The sequence below is a fragment of the Filicampus tigris genome, chromosome 10 (assembly GCF_054856515.1).
Source record: "Filicampus tigris isolate MCC_2025a chromosome 10, RoL_Ftig_1.0, whole genome shotgun sequence".
Lineage (NCBI taxonomy): Eukaryota > Metazoa > Chordata > Actinopteri > Syngnathiformes > Syngnathidae > Filicampus > Filicampus tigris.
Genome location: NC_141226.1, coordinates 3,279,281 through 3,301,967, shown reverse-complemented (window position 1 = coordinate 3,301,967; position 22,687 = coordinate 3,279,281). Strand labels below are relative to the sequence as shown.

The 22,687-nt window shown below is 41.3% G+C and overlaps 1 protein-coding gene across 2 annotated transcripts in view; it reads right to left on the bottom strand.

Moving 5' to 3' along the window:
- The window catches only part of rnf31 (ring finger protein 31), a 75,011-nt gene that overhangs the window by 51,702 nt on the left and 622 nt on the right, over positions 1–22,687 (bottom strand). For both annotated transcript variants that reach the window (XR_015088414.1, XM_086043404.1), the window contains exons 2-7: positions 16,554–16,752; positions 12,891–13,037; positions 9,064–9,219; positions 3,560–3,616; positions 1,949–2,153; positions 389–569 (exon numbers count right to left, since the gene is read on the bottom strand). Coding sequence is in view for 1 of the 2 variants with exons in the window: in XM_086043404.1 (XP_085899530.1) it covers positions 389–569; positions 1,949–2,153; positions 3,560–3,616; positions 9,064–9,219; positions 12,891–13,037; positions 16,554–16,751 (944 nt within the window). In the remaining variant the exon portion in view is untranslated. The remainder of the gene's footprint in view (positions 1–388; positions 570–1,948; positions 2,154–3,559; positions 3,617–9,063; positions 9,220–12,890; positions 13,038–16,553; positions 16,753–22,687) is intronic.

Sequence of the window (22,687 nt, the reverse complement as noted above, 5' to 3'; positions counted from 1 at the left end):
CAATAATGCTAGGCGAATAATCGTCGCCTATTTAGCTTACCATTCTGGCAATATCAGTGGGTCTCGTCTCCACTCCATGTCTGGTGTTCTGACAACTTTCTAATCCGAGTGAGCATCTGACTCGTACATATATACGGTCCAACGTGCATTATGCCAACAATCTCCTCTTTTTTCATGTTTTATTATTGGTATAATGTTTAATTACTTTACTTAGATTTCATTTGACATTTTCTGAAGTTACTTCACGCTAAGACTTTAAAAGCTGTAACTGTTGGGTGAATCTTGAGGTTGAGTTATTATATTATATTTTTACAAAACTGCCAAGTTTTCATTCAGAGCCAATTATGTGTGTAAAATATACTGTATTGCGAAATGTATTCAGTCTAACCTTTTGCTATTCCCACTTTTAAATGTTGGGGCGGAAGAGGTTGAAGATGTGACAGCAGTCCGACGGTGCTTGGCCCGTTCAGGGTAGGAATGGTACAGTCTGTCACACTCCGAACACATTCCTTGGAGGCAAGTCAGGCAGTGGACAGTGATGCGAAATATTCCACAGATAGTGCAGTTCTCTGAAAGGTAAAATAAACAATGACATTTTTTTTTAAATATCAAGGCTCGGAATAACTTTTTTTTTGTTGGAGAAGCTATTTTGCTAATCAATGATTTTCTTTTGTGGATCAATTTAGTCATTTTGAGGTGCAATTTTTTGCAAGGTAATGCCATTTTGACTGTTTTCAAACTTTGATGTGTTCTTGGCCTCTTGACTTTTCCTAATTCTATATATATTTCATTAGCATGGTGCAATTTCATGGTATTAATCAATATAAAAATAGTTACGAGCCATTACTCCTTTAACTGCGGCGTGCCAGTCAATTTAACTGCTCTAATTAATCTTACTCATGTTGTGATGGGACAGCGCCACCAGGTTTCTATAGCAACCAGTGGCTGTATTTAGAAACGCTGCTGGTCACCGTGATCTATTAAAAAAAATCTGACATAGTAGTAGGGATGTCACGATATCCAAATGTCACGATATGATAATATCACGATATGAACCTCACGATGCGATAATTATCCCGATATTGTGGGGAGGTTGGCGATATATAAAAGCTCATGATAGTGTACAAAAGTTCACGATATTGTAAAAATCGTAAAAGTCTCATTCATTTATATGATATCATTTACATTAAAATTTACTCAACTGAATTTTAATATACAAAATACCTTTATTAGACACTTGAGCAGCAAGTAATAATTTTAGTCACTGACGTCATTGCCAGAGCGCAACAAAGCACAACCCATCAAAATGACTGCTCTCGTAGTTCTAATAGTTTCAAAATCCTGGTAGTCCTAGTGTTAAACACAGACTCAATATCTATGGTTGAAAAAAAAATAATAATAAAAATGTTAAAAACATTATTTCTGTCTAATTTTATGCAAGTCAAATAACCAGACTTTAAAGTCAGAAACAAAATATTTCAACTATAAAAACCACTTGGGGGGCATCCCCATTGCATTGTCTTGACTCAGTATAATAGACAATTTAAGTGGAGTAATCCTTGCTATGAGATGTTGTGACCTCATCCTGACTCCACTTTGATCGTGATGACTCTTGCAGCCATCATGCTTTGTATTCTGGGAAGTTGCGTAGCATACAATCGCCAATAAAAACATGCACCTGCATGAAAACCCAAATGACTTCATTCATATACTGTAAATCTCTGCAAGCGTTTACATTTTCAAATGTTCACTTGTATAACATTGCTCGGAAAACACAGTCTATGACTGTTGAGCTATTTTTAGAACAGACACCCGAGCTACTCGTGGTTCTTAGACCTGGTACCCATGAGCGCCATGGTGGTGACTGTAATTGTCATTGTAATTGTGCTTTGAGGTTGAAGGCTAAAAAATAATTCAGTGCAGTTAAGCCATTAGTGTGCCTCCTCACCTGGGTGTTTCTTGAAGGGAGGAAACACGACCTGAATGGGCTTGAGACTTTGATGGTTGGAGGAGAGTGAGCGAGCATGGCTGCCCTCCGTCATGGAATGATGGTGGAGAGGGAAGGCGAGCGACTTGGACTGACTGTCTGAATGATGTTTACTACAACTGAAAGATGAATGGCTGACCACAGCATCTGTGTTCAGACCCACATCCTAAAAACAGAGAAAAAGTTTCCTACTACAGATTTCAAAGAGGGATTTACATTTAGAATAATACAGTATATGTATTTCAACAAGCCTCTTGATACTCTAAAGCACATAATGAACTAAAAACATGAATCCAGTTCATGGTACACCTCAATTGCTTAAATTAACATCAAAGTTGGTGCTTTCAGCACAGCTGCTGCTACGTGCTGTGTTCTCTCATACTTGTCAATGTCGTACAGTATATGATTAATTATTTCAGTAGTATTAATAACATCCAAAGTTATGCACTACCATCATCATGACTTATGCACCGATTTTATGGGGAAACTACCCTCTGTACTTGCACCTATTTGATGCTTTTGTGCCCAAACTAAAGCCAAATTACAGTATTGCTTTGGCGCCTACGTGTGGCATTGTAAATCACAAACCCTTGTAGGGCCAAAGTAAATTACTTGCGGATTTCAGCTATTTGCGGCAGGGCTCAGTGTCTATCACGTGAAAATATATTCGTATAATACTACTACTACTAATAATAATAATAATAATAAAAGTGAGGTTCATTCTGGTGGGATGAATAAAGGCATTCTTATTCTTATTGTTTAATTTCCCCCCGAAAAAAAGATAATTAAAGAAAATACTTTTCGGGTGGTCGGAATAATAAACATGTTTCCTCTACTAAAGCGGACCCCCGCATACCCCCAGCTTGGTACCTGAAAATTCATTTATCTGTGGATTTTTTTAAGATTTATTTTAATATTAAAAAAAAAAGAACGACTTTTTGTTCCTACGTTTTTTTAGGAAGCAAACCCCAGTCTTTCATATAACATGTTTGTTGGGGGTTTCACAGCATTTGAAGAATTTTGGGGGTTTACAAAAATTTAAAAAAAAAAAAAAAAATCAAACACTTTTCAACGAGTGGCAATTTTACACGGATTTTTGCTATTTACGAGCGCGATCGGTCCCTATCCCCGCGAAAGAAAAGGGGTTCCATTGTATAGTTTTATGTTGTAATATCACCGTTAACCACTAGATGGGAGACATGGCTTAGTTGGTTCTTATAGTGCCCTATACTACAACGTGACTAGGCATAATAATTTTTGGGCGGATTTGGAATGACATGCAGGACAAAGTAACTGAATAATACCAAACATTTGAGTGAGTTGATTTTTGTGGGAAAAAAATGCGCAAAATGAGTTCTTGCACTTAATGTTGTTCAGCATTTTATGAGTGAATGAGGCCCAAAATCATATGCGAACACCATAGTCCATAAGGATTACAGTCTAATCTCATATGTCATTTCTCAGCCTATCCATCACTATTGCAAAGAGGAAGGGGCTTATAGACAGATACCCTTCCTGCAACCCTATGCATTTACCCGGGCTTGGGATAATGTGAAATTTGCTGGTGCTGACCTTGTGTCTTAGGGTAGGAATGATTCTCTCATAGAATTCAGGATGAGGATGAGTCTCCTGGAATCAAATATAATAAGAAATCATGAATGTCTTTTGAAATGCTAAGTCAAAACTGATACTACCTCCAACACAACATTTTCATACTTCTTTATTAAGTCAAAGATTTTTATACATTTATAAGAATAGAAAGGAGAGATTTTAGGGAAATCAATTATTCCCTAAACTCAATCTCATCTCCACTTTAGGAAACTGTGATGTCTGTAATCAGAAGCAAAAGCACATCATAATCTTCCTATAAGAAAGAACAGGTATAAAATGTAGATGTTCAGTATAATATTGTATATTGTATTGTGGTTCTCAGAATGTATGCTCCAGCTGGCTGTTCAAACACTGACCCACTTTGAAAATCAATATTTTCTAAAGTGTTTACCATAATGAGACATACTGGAGAGATAAAATAACTTGATTGAGATTTACGCTGTCACTTGTGTATGAATGTATTTTGAGTGGTGAAAATTTGCCATTGCCTCTCTTGACATCACAACACACTTATGTAATTAAGAGCCCTTTATATACCCTTAAAGATCAAGTGGGAACTAATTTCAGCCAAATGAAATCAAAGTAAAGTAATTAAACATCAAACGAAAAATAAAGCGTTTCTATTTCGAATATTCGACATAGTAATCGTTTTCCTGAACTGAGATCCTGGCAAGCAACAAACCCAGAAGTGTGACGTTATTTCAAGAACAACAATGGCAGAGCTCAACATGGAAAGTGTACAAAGTCAGTCAGAAATCAACTCAAAAAGCGATATTTCAAACTTATCTGAGGGGATCTAGGTGTTTGAAGGGTTGGAGGTTGTTGGAAGAGGTTGTTGACATGATGTATGTTGGACCATACATGTAAAAAGCAGATGCTCAGGATGCCGAAAATGTTGCGCCCAAACGACCGGACACAGAGTGGAGACAAGACCCATCGAGACCGGAAATGTGGTAAATTATATAGGCTGCGGTTATTAGCCTACCGTTACTGTTTGAAATTTGATGCTGTGCTGTGCTGTAAATTACGCATGATGAGATAACTTACTTGGTCCATTTATTCTGCTAGCATTGAGAGCACACATCATAGTGGGTTGGTGTCCTACATTGTCAAATTTTCTTTATTTTTTGTAATATGTTGATAGTACTAGTAGGCATAAATAAGATATACTTAATGAATCATAAAATGTAAGTGAATTTTCAGTAAGATTGACTTGTGATTGGTTTTCCAAGAGGATGTGACATGTTCATTCATCAACAAAGTCATCTATTTTGAAACAAACAGAAATTCTAAGACACCACACGTTTTTCATAATTGATTGTAATCACACCTACCTTTTTGCAACCCTTTATCAAAAGCAACATGGTTAAGAAAACAGAGATCGTCAAAGTGCTTATAACAAAGAACACTTTTCGATACCAGCTTGAAATTCATTCACTTTGTGAGAACAAAACTGGTCCATTTACGTGCCCTATTCTTGTCTTTTGGACACAATCACCTGTTGGCCTGAACGTGAACAATGCAACGCCACACAGCGGCGAGGCATTTCGCCGAAAAAATGCGATAACAACGGCAAAGAACAGTTAACGGGAAATAAACAGTGCAGTACAATGGCTGACTGGCGACTCGGCCTTCTTTAAATAATGTCACTCGCCGAAGATTACCGGAGATCGCCAAACATTTGCATTTTTGTTGTTAAGCTATGGGTCTAATTATGAATCTGGGTGGGCTGTGTTTAAAAAAAAAAAAAAAAAAGATGCTAAAAATAGTTTTAGCTGTTAGTATTACTTAAAAGATGGTTGGCCAAGTTTACTCCACACTTCACAAGGGACAAGAATTTTTCATTTTGGTGAATTCCTAATACATATTTATAAATAAAATAAACAAACAAATAAATAAATACATGCACGCACACACACACATAAATGACAATGTAATATTTTAGGCTGTGTTACGCACACGTCTAGGGTTGAATGCGTAGCATAAATGAAGGTGATTGCTCTTGGTCTCCAAGGCTCATACACGGAACAAAAAAGTGCTGCTTTAATATAAAAAGTTTATTACAACAAAAAAGGGGCCAGAGGCAAAAGGATCGCAAGAACAAAAATAGCACACAAAATGTGTCAAAAATAAAAGATAAGATAAGATAAGATAAGAATGCCTTTATTGATCCCACAGTGGGGAAATTTTCATTGTTACAGTAGCAAAGATATAGGTCACACAGGGGCGGCGGCATAATGTGGCCATTAATGTATAACATTGACGGCAAACATTTAGAATCAAACCTATGTAGATATACGCAGTAACATGTGTATATACACATGTGTATACACACCAACCTACATCTACATAAAAAATATGAGGAACACTCATTTCGGCCTGTACATAGTACAGAGGAAAAAATACTCTAAGTGACAGTGCTGCAGTGCTGTAGTGAAATGTAAGGAACAGCATTGGATAAAAATAAAACTAGACTAACAGTAGTGGGGAATGTTGAGTATTGCACGGTATTACAGTAGTGGGTAATATTGGGTATTGCACGATATGAGCTCAGGTGCAGGACTGCACAATTGCACTAATGACCGCCAGTTTGTAGAGACTACACAATGTTCTTGTTAAAGAGTCTGACAGCAGCAGGCAAGAAGGAACGGCGGAATCTCTCCTTTGCACAGCGAGGGTGTAACAGTCTGTCACTGAAGGAGCTGTGGAGTGCTGTTAGGGTGCCCTGTAGGGTGTGGTCCGGGTTGCCCAGCATTGATGACAGCTTGGCCAACATCCTCATGTCCCCCACCGAGTCCACAGAGTCCAGGGAGCAGCCCAGGACAGAGCCGGCCCTCTTGACCAGTTTGTCCAGCCGCTTCTTGTCCCGGGCCGAGACGCCGCCTGCCCAGGTGACCACTCCCTGGAAGATGACCGATGCAACCACCGAGTCATAAAAGTTCCTGAGGAGTGTCCCCTGAACCCCAAAAGACCTCAGTCTCCTGAGTAGGAAGAGTCTGCTCTGACTCTTCCTATAGAGGGCGTCTGTGTTGTCGCACCAGTCCAGTTTATTGTTCAGATGAACACCCAGGTACTTGTAAGTTGAGACTCTCTCAACATCTGTTCCCCGGATATTCACTGGTGCAGGTGAAGAGTGCTGGCGCCTACCGAAATCCACCACCATTTCTTTGGATTTCCCCGCATTGATCAGGAGGCGGTTCTGCTGGCACCAGTCCACAAAACCCTGAGTAAGTTCTCTGTACTCCCGATCATCTCCGCCTGTGATGAGGCCGACAATCGCAGAGTCGTCAGAGAACTTCTGCAGGTGACAGGTAGGGGTGTTGTAGTTGAAGTCCGAGGTGTAGAGGGTGAACAGGAAGGGAGCCAAGACAGTTCCCTGTGGGGCCCCCGTGCTGCAGAGGAGCACGTCAGACACACAGTCCTGTGTCCTCACATACTGTGGCCGGTTTGTGAGGTAGTCCTGGATCCATGTGGTGAGGTGGTGCGCCACCCCCGCCCGCTCCAGCTTGTCTCCCAGTAGGGTGGGCTGGATGGTGTTGAAAGCACTGGAGAAATCAAAGAACATGATCCTCACAGTGCTCCCCGCCTTCTCCAGGTGGGAGAGTGAAGTGTGGAGGAGGTAGATGATGGCATCATCCACACTGATGCCAGGCTGGTATGCGAACTGGAGTGGGTCCATTGAGGAGCTCACCAGGGGGCGCAGGTGGACAAGGACCAGTCTCTCCAGGGTCTTCATCAGGTGAGACGTCAGCGCCACCGGTCTGAAGCTGTTGAGCTCCTTCGGGTGGGGGGTCTTTGGCACCGGGACCAGGCAGGATGTTTTCCATAGCTGGGGGACTCTGCCCAGCTTCAGGCTCAGGTTGAACATGTGCTGGACAATTCCACACAGCTGGTCTGCGCAGGATTTGAGGAGCTGGGGGCTGATGCCATCTGGACCCGCTGCCTTCCTCGCCTTCATCTTATTCAGCCGGTTCTTCACCTGAGATGTTGTGAAGGCCAAGGCTGGGCAGGAGGGAGTGGTGGCTATCTGGTGTAGCTGGGAGCTGGAGACTGTGGAGAAAAGAGGGGAGGGGGTGACACGCCCAGCAGGAGGAGTAGGTGGAGACTGCAGCAGGAGAGACTGAGTGGAGGCAGGCATCTGATCGAACCTATTGAAAAAGAGATTCAGCTCATTTGCCCACTGCAGGTCCCCCCCAGTCCGGGTCTTGGGTTGTCCGTGGCCTGAGATGGTCTTCAGGCCCCTCCAGACTCCCCTGGCGTTATTCTGCAGCAGCTGCTCCTCCATCCTCTTCCTGTAGGACCTTTTCCCCTCTCTGATCCTCCTCCTCAGCTGGCGCTGCACAGTCCTCCGCTCCTCTATGTTGCCTGACGCAAAAGCCCTCCTCTTCTCCTTCAGGAGAGCTTTTATGTCTGGTGTGATCCAGGGTTTGTTGTTGGAGAAACACCTTACTGTCCTGGTGGGTATGGTGTTCTCCATGCAGAAATTTATATAGTCTGTAACAGTGTCCGTTAGACTACTAATGTCTTCCCCGTGAGCATCGCTGAATACTTCCCACACAGTTGTGCTGAAGCAGTCCTTTAAGGCCTCCTCGGCCTCTCCAGACCATCTCTGAACCGTGCGGGTCACAGCTGGCTGCCTGCGGACCAGAGGTTTGTACACAGACTGGAGAGCCACCAGGTTGTGATCAGCTTTGCCCAGCGGGGGGAGGGGCAGTGATGTGTATGCCTCCTTGGTGTTGGCATAGAAAAGGTCCAGCACAAGCTGACTCGCAAACTAAGGATATACCCGAAACTAACTAATACAAAACCAATAGCTATCTACTCCCTAATCGCACTACTAAACAGAGATCACGAAGTTACACCGCAGTTTTGAAGGCCGAGAGCAACGGGCTGCTGCTGTCAGATGCATCGCCGCCTTCTGTCAATCCGCGGAGCGTCTTTAAACCCGCCGCTGTTAGGTTGCGGCCAATCCGCTCCGGTCTCTCCTGGTGCCACGTCAGCGAATCCCGGCACTCTCCATAAATCCTGATAATAGCAAGAGCACTCACTCCCACACACACATGCACACACACATCCAGGCAGCGACCACACACTCCAACCACACTAACAATACATGTGCCCGCACACTCCTTGACAAAACGGCCAGGGCCGTAAGGCTAGTTTGAGAGCAGCAGCCATCAAACATCAATAATATATTACAATACAATACAGTTGATGGACTGTGATTGTTATCCAGTCCAACTCAGAGTGAAAGACATTTTGTGAAAACACAATTTTAGCCAGTTACATACCTGCAGCTCATTAAAACAAGTGCACATATTGTAAAATACATATTTTATGCATAGTTTATGTACATGTTGCAAATTAGTTAAGTATTGGGGAAAAAAACAATGCTCAGTAAACAGAAACCCCCAATAGTTTAGTGTAGGACAGGAAAAAGACGGGCAGAAATAAAAGAGGCACACCTTGATAAGCATTTCTAGCTCCATCCTTAGGCTCATCACCTCCAGAGTTATTGCTGCAACTTTGCCAACATCAGGATCTGTGACATCATCGGGGAAGCTGAGCCCATCTGGCTGCTGATTGGAGTAACCATAGAGACAAAGCACTGCCCTTCCTCCCTGGGAGAATTGAGAGAAGATAAGCAAAGGTTCACCATGACATGTTTATTGTGTCTTGATTTGAATGGCTGGGAAAAGACGGGAAGACATTTGCTCGCGTTATCCCTGATATTGTCTACCTGGTACGTTTCATCAACATGTACTCAAGTGTTTATATTCTTTAACAGTTGAAAGAGAAGATGTTCATAGTAACGTAAATTTGCTATGTCTTAGGCCCTGAATATTTAACTTTACTGAGAAGACTGGTCAGTCAATTTTTGAATCGACACCAAGAATAGCATTTTTTTGGGGGTGTTTTTTGTGTTTCCTATTATTTGCTTTTTTTTTTTTTTTAATATTTCTTTATAGATATGTTAACTTATTTGTGCAGGACAAATATCCAGGAATTACTTGTGCAATCAATCCACAAAGTACAGTATATGATTTAACTTTTCCCAGCCATTTCTTTCACCATTGTTGTCACAGTTCCATTCCCCACAAGGACTTTCAAAATATATTTTTGATTTGGGTTATAGGGACACGCGCTTTGTGATTTGACAGCCTGCATCCATCATTTTAAAAAAGGTGTGTGTGGAAAGATTAAGCTATCAGAGTTCCTGAACAGGAAATTGCGTTCAAATAACCTCAAAAACAGTCATAAACTGACATCGTTCATCCATCCATCCATCCATTATCGATACCGCTTATCCTCACAAGGGTCGCGGGGCGTGCTGGAGCTTATCCCAGATGTCTTCGGGCAGTAGGTGGGGCACACCCTGAGTTGGTTGCCAGCCAATCGCAGGGCACACAGAGACAAACATCCGCACTCACAATCACACCGAGGGGCAATTTAGAGTGTCCAATCAACCTACCATGCATGTTTTTGGAATGTGGGGGGAAACCGGAGTACCCGGAGAAAACCCACGCAGGCACGGAGAGAACATGCATGAGATTATTCAATTTGTGGAAATTAAAATTACTTGCTCCAATTATGTCAATTGGGTTTCATACTTTTGTCAAATAATTTAAGTGATTTGTGTCAATGCTATTAGGCGGCCATGTCTCCTGTTAATGTTTGTCAACAATGTCACCAAATGTTTTCCCACTAAATTGCAAATCATTTTCTTTCATGGGTTTTACATTACACATATATGCCCTCGCATAGGAAAGAAGAGCCATCGTTGCTGATTGCACTTTTCAGCAGTTTATTGAACGCCGGGACAACAGCAAAAACCATACACAACAAGCACACTGACACAGGAGCCGCTGTTAGACAAAGCTATCGCCTAGACCCTCACACACTGACCTGCCAACAACGCAAGCCACCCAACCGGGACCGGCCCAATTATATACACGCGTCAAACAAACACTACAATAGGCACATGCATTGTTTTCTGTACATTTTATGCTTGCAAGTATATTAAACATGTTTATAAAGAGTATTTAACTCTGTTATAATAAGCTTAAAGGAGTAGAACTATATTTAAATAGTATTCTACATTGTCTCTCTCTAATTCACAGATTTTTACTAATTGTAGGTGGGTCTGGATCCCCTGTGTTAAAAGGGTGATCAGCAGTGTTGAGGGTGAAGCATTACAAAAGTAACACGTTACAATATCAAGATCACAAAACAAAACGTACTCATTCACTGCCAGACATTTTCAGACCCTCTTTTACCCTGACATTTGAAAAAAATTGAAAAAAATATATATATAAATACAGTAAATTCCTGGGATTGAATGGCTGGACTGTGAAAAGACAAGTAAATTCGTCAATGGCAGTGAATGAGTCAAATGCAAAATAAAAATAGAGTAACTCATGGTTTCATGAAATAAAATGCAAAATACTGTACAACCAGAAACAAACCTAAGTAAAAAGCATCATTTTGGATTGTGAAGATTTAGGAGTCATTGTTCTTCCTAGATATGATTTGAATGACTGTGCCACCAATTGCAGTATACAAAATGAAGATCACTCTGATTGGCTGTTAGCTAGCAAATGCAAATCAGTCCGCCTCTGGGAGGATGATGTCACGCTACGGCAACTCCAATCGGACAAACTAAATTATGGCCCATTCATCAACTCATTCACTGCCAGCCATTTCCCGAGCAGCCACTTCCACCATGCCAGCCGTTTTGAAGGATTTTCACTGATCTTTTAACCCTTGTATGGTGTTCATATTTTTGTTACTCAGCCAATGTTGATGGGTCTGGTGGACCCGCTAGAGCATGGGTCTTCAATCCTGTTCCTCGAGGGCCGGTGTCCTACCTATTTTCCATTTCTCCCTGCTGCCACACACCTGGATCAAATGACCATATAATCAGCAAGGTCTGCAGGAGTTGGATAACGACCCTGCTCATTTGAATCAGGTGTGGACTGCAGCAGGGAGAAATGGAAAACAGGCAGGACACAGGCACTTAACTTTGAGTTTGGACTAGACAGTATAAAACTAAGTGTGTATGTTTCATCCAGAATATGTTGGAATATCTTGTCAGTGAGACACAGCTACCGACAGTCAACAGAACGGTCGGTCAGCTTCCAACTGTGCAGCAACTCTTCTGGCGTCCAGCCGGCTTGATGCCAGCCTGTGAATTATAAAAAAAATAAACAATTACCACAAATTAAATTAATAAATTTTTCAATTACTGCAGTGTGAATTTTTTACTTATTTATTTTTTTTACCTCTTTTTTGCTCTGCCAACAGGAGTGGGAAGAACCTTCATGCTGGATGCACAATCTGGAAATGTAGAAATATATACAATTATAATTACCTCAATATATTTTTATTGATGCAGCATGCATCCATTCATCCATCATTTATTTTCTGTACCTCTTATTCTGACGCATGGAAAAAAAAACTTTCTTCACCACACACATAACAAAATCTCCTGCACTTTATACACTTACATTTACAGATATTTTCACTTCATTGCTCCAAATGTTTGACTGGGTGATCATTCAAGCTATGTAAAGTTTGGCCGCGAGCACGTTACAAGCACTCTCACGAGCATTCCCCGTTCGGGATTACGTATTTTCGTCCGCATCTACACACCGATGCATGATCGAAACAACACATTAGTACTGGTAACATATGTTTAGTATAGCAGAATAATGGCATGCATGTGACTGAAGGACGAGACATTATGATAGGGAGCAGTTAGCAACTTACCTTCGCTACTGTCGGGTGGGAGTCTTCCATGGGTCTCTTCTGGATCATGGCGGGGCTTGTTAGACTTGCCTCTTTCGAACCACTAAGCATCATCTTTCCTGTTGGTCTGTGATTGTCAGCCACGCGTGGCAAGAACATCTCACACAGCACATCTCCGAATGTTGCCGCAGACCACAAAGGTAACTCCAAGTGGCCCACAAAACCATATTTTGACATGCATTGATGCCCTACAATCTATTAAATTGTTTTCCCAGAAGGAAGGGCTACAAGGGGAGTTTAAAGGGACCCAATTTAATTTGTGGGGAGTTCTTAGTCTAGTGGCATCGTGGGTGACTGGCTGCCAGAGTGAGTTTTAGAAAACATGTCATAAATACTTTTGGAATTCCTTTTTCTTATGAACACTTCACTATGAATATTGTTGCACTTGTTGCTGCAATTTTGGCGTGATTAAAAATATCCCACTGAAGTTCTTTGACTGTGCCATATTTTTTTCTTCCTTTTAAAACAAACCCGTGATAGGTACCTGGATAGCATCAACGGTGGCCCTGAATACTGGATTGTTGTGCTTGACTGTTCTCCAGTACTTAGGTCTGTTGGGATTGGTCAGATTACACCCATACTTTTCCAGGATGTTCAGAGCTGTAGATAAGCGCTGCAGTGATGCAAGTGTCTGAAAACAAGCAAAGGGAAAAGGAGTACAGTTACTAAATAGATTTGAAGTTAAAGAAAATAACTGCAATACTGTATATCCAACCCTGAATTTAATATCTATTGAAATATACAGTAGGTAATGTATGTGTAAATACTGGGTTGTTGCAGTTCACTGTTCAGTTCAGTTCAGAGTTCTATTAGGGGACGGCACTCAGATGTACGACAGAATGTGGCCAATTTGAGGATTTGGTTGGTTTCCTGGGTCAAATGATCACGTTGGAGGGCAAATCCCTCCCACCCAAACGAAAAAGCATCAGGCAACATTTCAAAACAAAACCACTACGAAATGAATGACAAATTGGGACCTTGTACAGTACAAAAGTCACTTGAGGCGACGTTTTAAAAATACTTAAGACTCTGAAAGCAGTGCTGCATACGACTTCAGGACTTTCCCGATGATGCCCGACAGTTTTCTCAGATGGTGGACAAAAATGACATATTTTAGTGTGGCTGACATGGCTGTTGTCTGTTGTGTTGCATCTCATCTGCAATAGCGGCCCAGCCCCTATTTCTGTGTTTGTGGCTTTTGAAGGACTAACAGTCAACAGAATCCTTGCCAACCAGGGGAAAACCGTGTTTTGGTTTGTGGAAAACTGGACCCAATCAAAAGACCTCACCAAGAGGCAAACATATTGATTAAGATAGAGGTGCTTACCTGGGCTTGAGCCCAGGGGCCTACGGAAGTCGGGGGCCTAACAGAATTTAAAATAAAAAGAAGTTGATTTTTCTGTAATATATTTCTTTGCCTCTATGTTTGTCACCCTCCTGGTTGTTGTGTTTTTATGTTCGGAGTTACTAAATAAAAAATGAAATAAAAGTACAATAAAGTACTGCTACTTTTGCGAGGCAGCTCGTACGTCACTTCAGCTTATGACCCGAGAAGAAGCCGCTGCCTGTCTTGTGAAACAATATCAGTGGAACATTTGCGTTTCTCCTGCCAAACTGGAAACAATTTTCTGGTTGACTCGGGCTGCAAGATTGTATGAACTGTACATAATGTGAAGTAAAACGGATAGGATCATATGATTGGTATGATGTCTCCAGCTGACTCTATTTTAGAGTGGCAAGGTATAGATGTGGATGCTCCTGTTAGAGAATACAGGCCCGTATTCCACTTGACACGTCTATTTACTGTGGTCTGCAACAACACAGACAAAGAATAACCTAGCAACATCATCCAATTCATAGTGCATTAGTTAACAGTATGCCTAAACATTACAATTCACTGTATTAGGCAATCAAACAGCCAAACAATACTATACATACAATACACATTCACACATTTCATCACTAAAATAGTAAGCATACTAGCTGAAATAACTAGCAAGTGTTCATCAACGTGACATCACTCACGAGAACATATATCTAGGCTATTATGTACAGCAGTTACCTGACACGAACCTAAATGATTAAACTCACCTTTTAACATTTACACACAACAGCAAACGTGGTGAAACATGGGAAATCTGCAACTACTGAGTTTGCTGGTACGGACAAACTACGGGCTGTGACGAAGGAGGATTTTTTTTTTTTTAAAGTCACTCGCTATCAACACTTTGCGCTCGAGGAGAGTTCGATGCCTGCTCACAGTGTGGGACATTTTACCACTACGTAGAATCTCAATGAATTTATCAAATGCCAACAATTACTAATAGTATAACAACGTGAGCTTTCTAACATGAAGTATTTCTTAATAAACCGTGTTTTACTCCATTAACTTCACCACAATCCGATTATGAAAGCCACGAAAAGTGACGTGAAGTCTTGAACCGGCAGGTAGACGGCCGAAGGACGATCCTTGCAAAAGTAGCGGTAATGTTCGTTATAACAACAGCCAGGGGGTGGAAAACATAGATGCAAAGAAATATGTTACAGAAATAGTGTAACGAATTGGGTTATCTGTGTTGTGGTCGAATCTGTGTCTTGCCAAGTTGTGTTGTTTCCGAGGTTCACGAATGCATCGTGCGGCTCGCTTGATGGGAGGGCATGCGAGCGAGAGTAGCGGAGGACGAAGAGGAGAGCCTCTTTTTTTGACTGAACGGTTGTCGCACTGTATTGGCGTCGGCTGCGGCCCACAGTAGCCGGTTGGACTAATAAAACGTGATAGTTAAACTACGTCTGTGTTCTTGGAAGACGCTACAATATATTTTAAAGCGTGACATCATCGGCTGGCGCGAAGGACCCAATCACATGTGCTACCCACACCGGCTTGCTGCGGGCCGGATCTAATAATAAAGCAATATCATCCCAGGAGCCGTAGAAAACCTTCTCGCGGGCCGGATGTGGCCCACGGGCCTTGACTTTGACATATATTCAGCACGGGACCTGCCCACAGTAGCATGCCACTAATGGTGAGCGTGGGGGAATAAGGGCCCTATAAAGAAACCGCATCTTTGGCGATCTCAAAATCGCGTTGTCTGAGATCGTGATTTCGGTCCCAAAACGATAAATCATTCAGCCCTGCTCTGATTTTTCTACCTTTACCAACAGTTGGAAATGTTTGGGATAGGGGCTTTAAAGTTGGGGAGGGGGCCTATGAGAAGGTAAAGGTGGCCCAGGGTGGAGGGACGTACTGACACAACGACTGACGACTGTCAGATGGACTGACTGATGAACTGATGATTACAATTCGGTTCATCACGAGAAATGACGGACTGACAAATGACGGACCAACAAAATTTAGTAAAATTCCCACCTCTGCATATGCGTGTGATTGGTTGATGGTGAGATTGCATTAAACGTGTCTGACATCCAAGGACTGTGTGTATTTCCATATTTGTGCTATTAAATACAGTAAGTAGATGGAATGTGTTGCAGGAGTCGAGTGGTTAAAAGGGAAATCAACCCAAACACATTATTTTCAAGAATATGTTCCCAGCAGGCCCACTAGTTGAAGCACGGCATTCTGATTAATATTGCATTTGTGGAATGTGAGTTAAGCAGCAAAATCCAACCCTTTTTAGTGATCTCAGGGGGCGGCCATTTTGTCACTTCTGTCAACTGAAAATGACGTAACGATCAATCACGGCTCAGCTTCAGAAAACAGGTCAGCCGTATCCGTAACCACAGTCACAAATGCATATTGAGAATCTACAAATGCATGACTGAAGTCACAAATGCACATTGAGAATCTACAAATGCGTGACTGAAGCCACAAATGGTCGGAGCCCCAGACATGACCATACAAATGTGTGACAAAAATCTGCAAATGTGTACATTGATTTGTATGTGCAAACACATGGTTAAATGCATACAGAGATCTGTATGTGGGTGATCTGTAGACCAGGGAATGAAATATATGAAGAACATGCATTTTGCACATATGCACTCATTTAGTACATATTGAAAATCGCATTTTTGTCAAGAATCTGGTTAGGAAGTGTGTGGTCCTATGTGGCCCGCAGTAGCACAGATGTGGCCCCCTCCAGCATTTAAGTTGCCCATCCATGCAATGGATGTTTCAAATGTATTTTACCTCTTTTCTGTTGTTGCCAAAGCTGTTTTCTATCACCATGGTTTCTGCAGCAATGTGGTGGTATTTGGAGCACGGCGGTAAAGGAAGATTAGCCATAACCATCACACCAGCCCGCACTTCTACCACCCTGCCGCCGGAGTATAGACACACTTCAGCCTGACTGCGTGCCTCCTGCAGCTGTTCTGATAGGGAAGGCATCCTGCATATGCAGTATACAGACACAAACAAAGGTCAAAAGATCAGCGAATGAGAGATTTCTAATAAAACATGTTAATTCCACGTTATTTTTGTATGAGTACCCTTGATCAAGCTCTCTCCAAACTTTAAAGGGGACCTGTTGTGGAAATGTACATTTTGAATCAGCCAGTGATGGCATAGTGCAGGGGTGGCCAAGTCTGGTCCGAAAGAGCCAACATCCAGCCTGTTTTAGGTTTATCCCTGCGGCAACACACCTGTTTCAAATGATCAGCTCATCAGCAAGATTTGCAAATCCCTGATAATGAGCCTGATGATTTGAATCAGGTGTGTTGCCATAGGGATAAACCTAAAACAGGCTGGATTGTGGCTCTTGAGGACCGGATTTGGCCAACCCTGGATAGTGGTTCCCTTTTCTGACTTTTGTGCAGGCAGCATGGATGCGCTCTCGCTGAATGACAGTGTGAATGGTTTTCTGTCTCTATGTGTGCTTTGTGATTGATAGGGCTATAATATATATAATAATAATATATATTTATTTTTTATTTCATGTTGACTATTGTTTTTTTTTAATTCAGTTAGTTTTAGTTAGTTTTTAGAGCATTTTTTCTAAAATGCTTTGTTTTAGTTTTTTTAGTATAAGGAGCATTTGTCAAGAGTCCGCTGATAGTGTAGTGGTACACACGCCTGAGTTGTGTGCGGGCAGCGTGGGATCGATTCCCGCTCAGTGACAGTGTCTATGTGTGCCCTGCGACTGGCTGGCGACCAGTTCGGGGTGTAGTCTGCCTTCGCCCATTGACGGCTGGGATAGGCTCCAGCAACTTCCCGCGACCCTATATAGGATAAGCGGTTTGGAAGATGACATGACATGAGTATCTGTCAAGTGCAAGGTAAAAAAAAAAAGTGGCTAAGCATTGTGTAATAAAGTAAAATAAACTGCAATTCTCAAACAACTGTTTGACATTCCTTCTTTTGTACAGATGTACAGCAATAACAAATTAAATAAATAAATATTTAAAATTAAGTAGTGCTGCAATGAATCCTCGAGTAATTCGGGTACCTCGATTTAAAAAAAAAAGTACTTGAGGCATTTGTTTCTGCTTCGGGTACCCGCTTATTTACGTGTACAAAGCCAAGAAGTCAAGCTAAGCTCAGCAACAATTGTATTATGATATTCAGTAACACACAGTAAGACTGTAACATTAACAATGACAGTAACACACCGCCAATGTGGTAAGAAGGCCAACTTCAAAATAAACCTTATCTTACTAAATAATATATTGACATTAATGCCGAGGCACACTTTTATTTTGAAGTTGTTCCTGGCAGCATGTCGTGGCTGACATGAATTGTCTCCCAAACTGTGGGGGCTTTTGCTGTCAAAAACTCTTGGTACCGACTTCAACAACACTACGAAGTCCTAAAATAACGCCAATTAATCAACAAAATGACGCTAAAATGACTTAATTATGCTGATAATGTGTTTGCAAAGTGTCTGCTGCCAGCGTTTAGCGATGGCTCCAGCGTTAGCAAGCCCTACCAGCGCTTAGCGAGAGCCACCAAATTAGCAGTAGACGTAAATGACTCCACACACTTTCACTTTGATGCTGACAGTCTAACACATTTTTAACAAACAGGTAGGTTTAATCAAATGGGCTGTTTAGGGTCCGTGTCTCTTATGGTCATTGGATGTTAAAAAAAAGGAATAAAAAATTGTAAAACAACTCATTATGGACTATATTCATGGAGTGGTGTGAGGTATTTCCGGTAAAATCTCATAGGACAACGCACCTTCCGGTCATGCCGAGCGCCATTGTTTTGAAGCCGTTTTACTTCAGAGAATTTCTATCAATTGACAACGTTTTGGGGTATTTTTCAGGATTATTTTGATGTGTGTGGTTGCGCGTATTCATGAAGAAGAGGTGAGAGGACAGTACATCGAGCTAACACTGCTGTGTGCCTACTCAAATACAGGTGTTAATCCGCTTTGATGAGCAGAAAAAGCAGTGGGTTGTTAAAATGCGCAGCAATTAATTTGTAGTTAGATAGCACCAAAGTCTATTCTCTGCCTATTTCCCCGCTGATGTAATAATGCAGCCGTCAACCACACAAGGGCGCCATTTGTTCAACTAGAACTCCCTGCCTTGATTTTGACAGCTCTCAAGCTTTTGCTGTGTTGTTATTGTTACTCTGCATAGATTAACAATGTTCCTGGCCTTTCAACTTTTCCTGTGTCTGTATGAATATTATTTTCATCTGTTTCAAAATGTTGTCAAGGCTGAGTTTAAGGATTATTGACAGCGAGTCTGAGCAAGAGCAGCCAGTGAATTCGATTCGAGCAGGACGGCGACACAGTTCAAGGTATTATTAGCTGACAGTAAAATATTAGCTGTGATAGAAGGGACAACGGCAAGCTCTTGTCAGAAGCACCACCACCACCACCCACACCCGTCTGCCTCAGAGGGGTAGGATGGGACTGGATGAAATGGTGGTCCCAGAAGAGGAGCTACAGTACGCAATTTACATTCAAAGATACTCAGAACAGACGTTTAATGAATAAAATACGTTTAATATCTACTCAAATAGAGAGTAATAATCATTTTAGGAGATGACGACTTTGCCAAAGCACAAGCCGTCAAAATCGGACAGTCTAAATAAAATCCTTTATGCGATGGGGCTTGGCGTGGCTTAATGTTGAAAAACTGCGACCGATTGCCATCAAAATTCACATGCACATCTCCAAATATGCCCACTTCAATCTCTGAAAATATGAAAGCAATCGCCAATGTATTTTGGTGGTGAACAGTCGTAGTTTGCCGGCACTGAGCCACTTTTACATGCACATTCAACGTTTTAGCCTGTTTCTTCAAAGAAAAATGACAGCCATCTCTAGTAGATCTAAGTAGTTTTAGAATTTGGGTAGTCCTCGTGTTAAACAAAGGAGCGGTCCTGTTCTTTTTGAGTCGATTAAGGAGTTAGGGCGAGAGTTACATCACATCAACAGTATGCTCTGCTATAGTGTCTACCCTGCACCGGAAGCTTCGGTGCCTTGTGACATGGAACACGGAAGTGCTGTGTGCATATTGTCCATTTCATTTTCGTTTTAGTATCAAAATACCAAAATTGAAATACAGCTTTATTTTCTAGTTCGGTGTCTGGAACGAGTGAGAAAATATCTATCAACAGTTTGATGTTCAATTTTTAATTCTAAAATGAAAATATTATATATCACGAGACAAAAATTGAAACGGCTCATACAGAATATTTGTTTTAATTTCCCGGAAGTTGTCACCGACAGCATTTCTCCTAATGACCCGGAGATGGCCTAAGCATAGCGTCTGAATACGATATTGTGAACTGTATTGCAACGTGGAGAAAATTGTTGGTATCCTCTGTTCAAGAAATAAATATAATACAATAATCCCTCGCTACTTCACGGTTCGGGTTTCGTGGCCTCAGTGCAATGCGGGTTTTCAAAAAGGACTCTTTTTTTTTTTTTATCACGTTCTCAACATTGATTGGTTGTTTCTGACGAGGGATGGACGGGGACCACGTGGTCAATTACATATGCAGGACGGAATGCGGTGGCGGTTAGTGATGCCCAGCTCTGCAAATAACATTTTTTCCATTTTTAATATCTGCTTCCAAACATAATATCCAATGACCAAAAGAAACACGGACCGTTTAGGCTGGCAAAATTGCTACTCTGATTCTGACATCACTTTGTCTCATAGACCAAAATTTATGGGGAGGGATTTATCTAAATTTTCACTAATGTTTCTAGAAAGGAAAATAGTCTACTGCTATGCACAGTTTAAATTTAAGCATAAAAAGTTGATTATCTAAAACGGAAAACCAGTTGGCCGTTTATTATTAAGTGGAAATGGGATTTTGTCCGATGTTTCTTTAACCCATTAAGGCCTAAAGCGCCTGGCTCAACAGCTCCCCAAAACCAAAGGTCGTCTTTGGAATTACCCTTGAAAACCTGAAGTTTTCCCAGAAATTCAACACTTACAAAATAATTAATATCTCAGCCCCTGTAGCAGACAGAAACATAATTCCAACAGAATTTGATAGCTTAGACATGTGGCTTTCACACAGACCTGAGTTTATTCATCTTTACTGTTTCAATCAAAGATTGAAGAAGTGTCAGTGCAAGAGAAGCACTACTCTTAAATTAAAAAAAAATCGAGTGGTAATTACCATCCTCTTTTCTGTTACAAAGATGTTGATATTGTCATTGTCTACAAACATATATCTTAACCATATATCACGTTTGACTGGTTCTACTGGTTCAAAGTCCACAATCGCGTCGTCTATTTCACTGCCGTTACTCATTTAAGAGCTCCTGCGACCGCGGCGTCCGCCATTATAACTCGAAAGATTTCTAGAACATCCTCTTACGGCACCATCACGTGTATATTCTGATTCAATTCATTGGTTAAGAGAGTGAGAATTAAATAATAAATAGAAAATGACGTATATGCTCTCCCGGCTTTAAAGGTCAGGGTGCAAACATTGAAAAATTTTCTGTAGCTCTCAAGAACCCCCTTTACAATGCATAACTGTCATTAAAATGTGATTAGGTCGTTGGTAGACAGCAGTTTGATCACTAAATACAATTCAGAATGTGTTGTCTGCCGTTTGAATCTCGCGTCCCCTCATCTTAGGCTTTTTCCGGAGATGTGACGTCACAGTAGCCGAAGGATTCAATGACTACTAGTCATGAACAGTCTAATACACCCCCTTCTGTCGGCTCGTGTGTTTCAAAATCCTCTCATTCCAAAACATTGCTCGCCATTGAATGTGCTGTGTTTGTAGCACATGGAAATTGTACAGTCTATGGTGTAGCGAGCTGTTTAGCTATATCTATGTCACTTCCGGTGGCTAGAGCCACGATTCCTCGAGCTTCCATGAGGTTCGCAAACACTCGGAATGAGTAAGTAAAACCTATTTTCTAATCGATCTGTGGTTAACAACTTTCAGGAAGTGACTTGATTGTATTATAAAACCTATTACCAATGAGAATATGAATTTTACCAGAATCTGAAAAATGTTTGCACCCTGACCTTTAAGGGTAGAAAGACGCAACAGCGCTCTTGTGGTAGAAACGCAGTTATGCGCTCGCGGCCTTAATGTATAAAAAAAAAAAATGTTTTAACGTTTTTTTTATTTTTATCCGAATATCCAATTCAAAATTTCAGTAGGATATCAAAATACAAAAATATCCAATAGCCTGTCCTAAAAATTAACCTTGAAAACTTGTGTATGATATTAACTGACCAAGACAAAACCAGAGGACTCTCCCTATTTCATTTTATTTATTTATTTGTTTATTTAGGAATATACTTGGAATACATCTATTGGCATACCTTGCATAACTGCATGAAGTATAGTATACACAGTGAAGCATGCAAACAGGCGTGTATGACTGGCTGCCCTGCCCTTACAGACAAGTGACAGTTTTCACAATGGATGACAGACAGGAGTCTATTTATTTATTTATTTATTTATTTATTTTAATGCCATGAGACCTACTGACTCAGTAGCTCGCGATCCACCCAATGACCACCCCTGCTGTAGTGTCAATGGAGAGACATTTTATACTGTACGAGTGTACAGGTAGTTAGGTCTCTGGAGTGCTTGTCTGCTCATCAAGTGTTAAATTACAGTTATTTTTTGTGAGGGACCTATTTTCAAAGAGTCCCTAAGCAAGGTGTTCGGATTTTTGGCCCAACTATGACATAGCAGGTGATGTGTCAGCACACTAATCGACACGTGTAATTTAGCAGCTTGGTGATGATGTGCTGCCCTCATGATTGAAAATACAAGCAAGTGAAGCAAGGCTTTTATTGTCTTTAGCGCATTCTGGTCAGTAAAATTATAATTTGGGACTCAAAACAGCTCAATACACATAATTGAATCACCACTGTAGACTT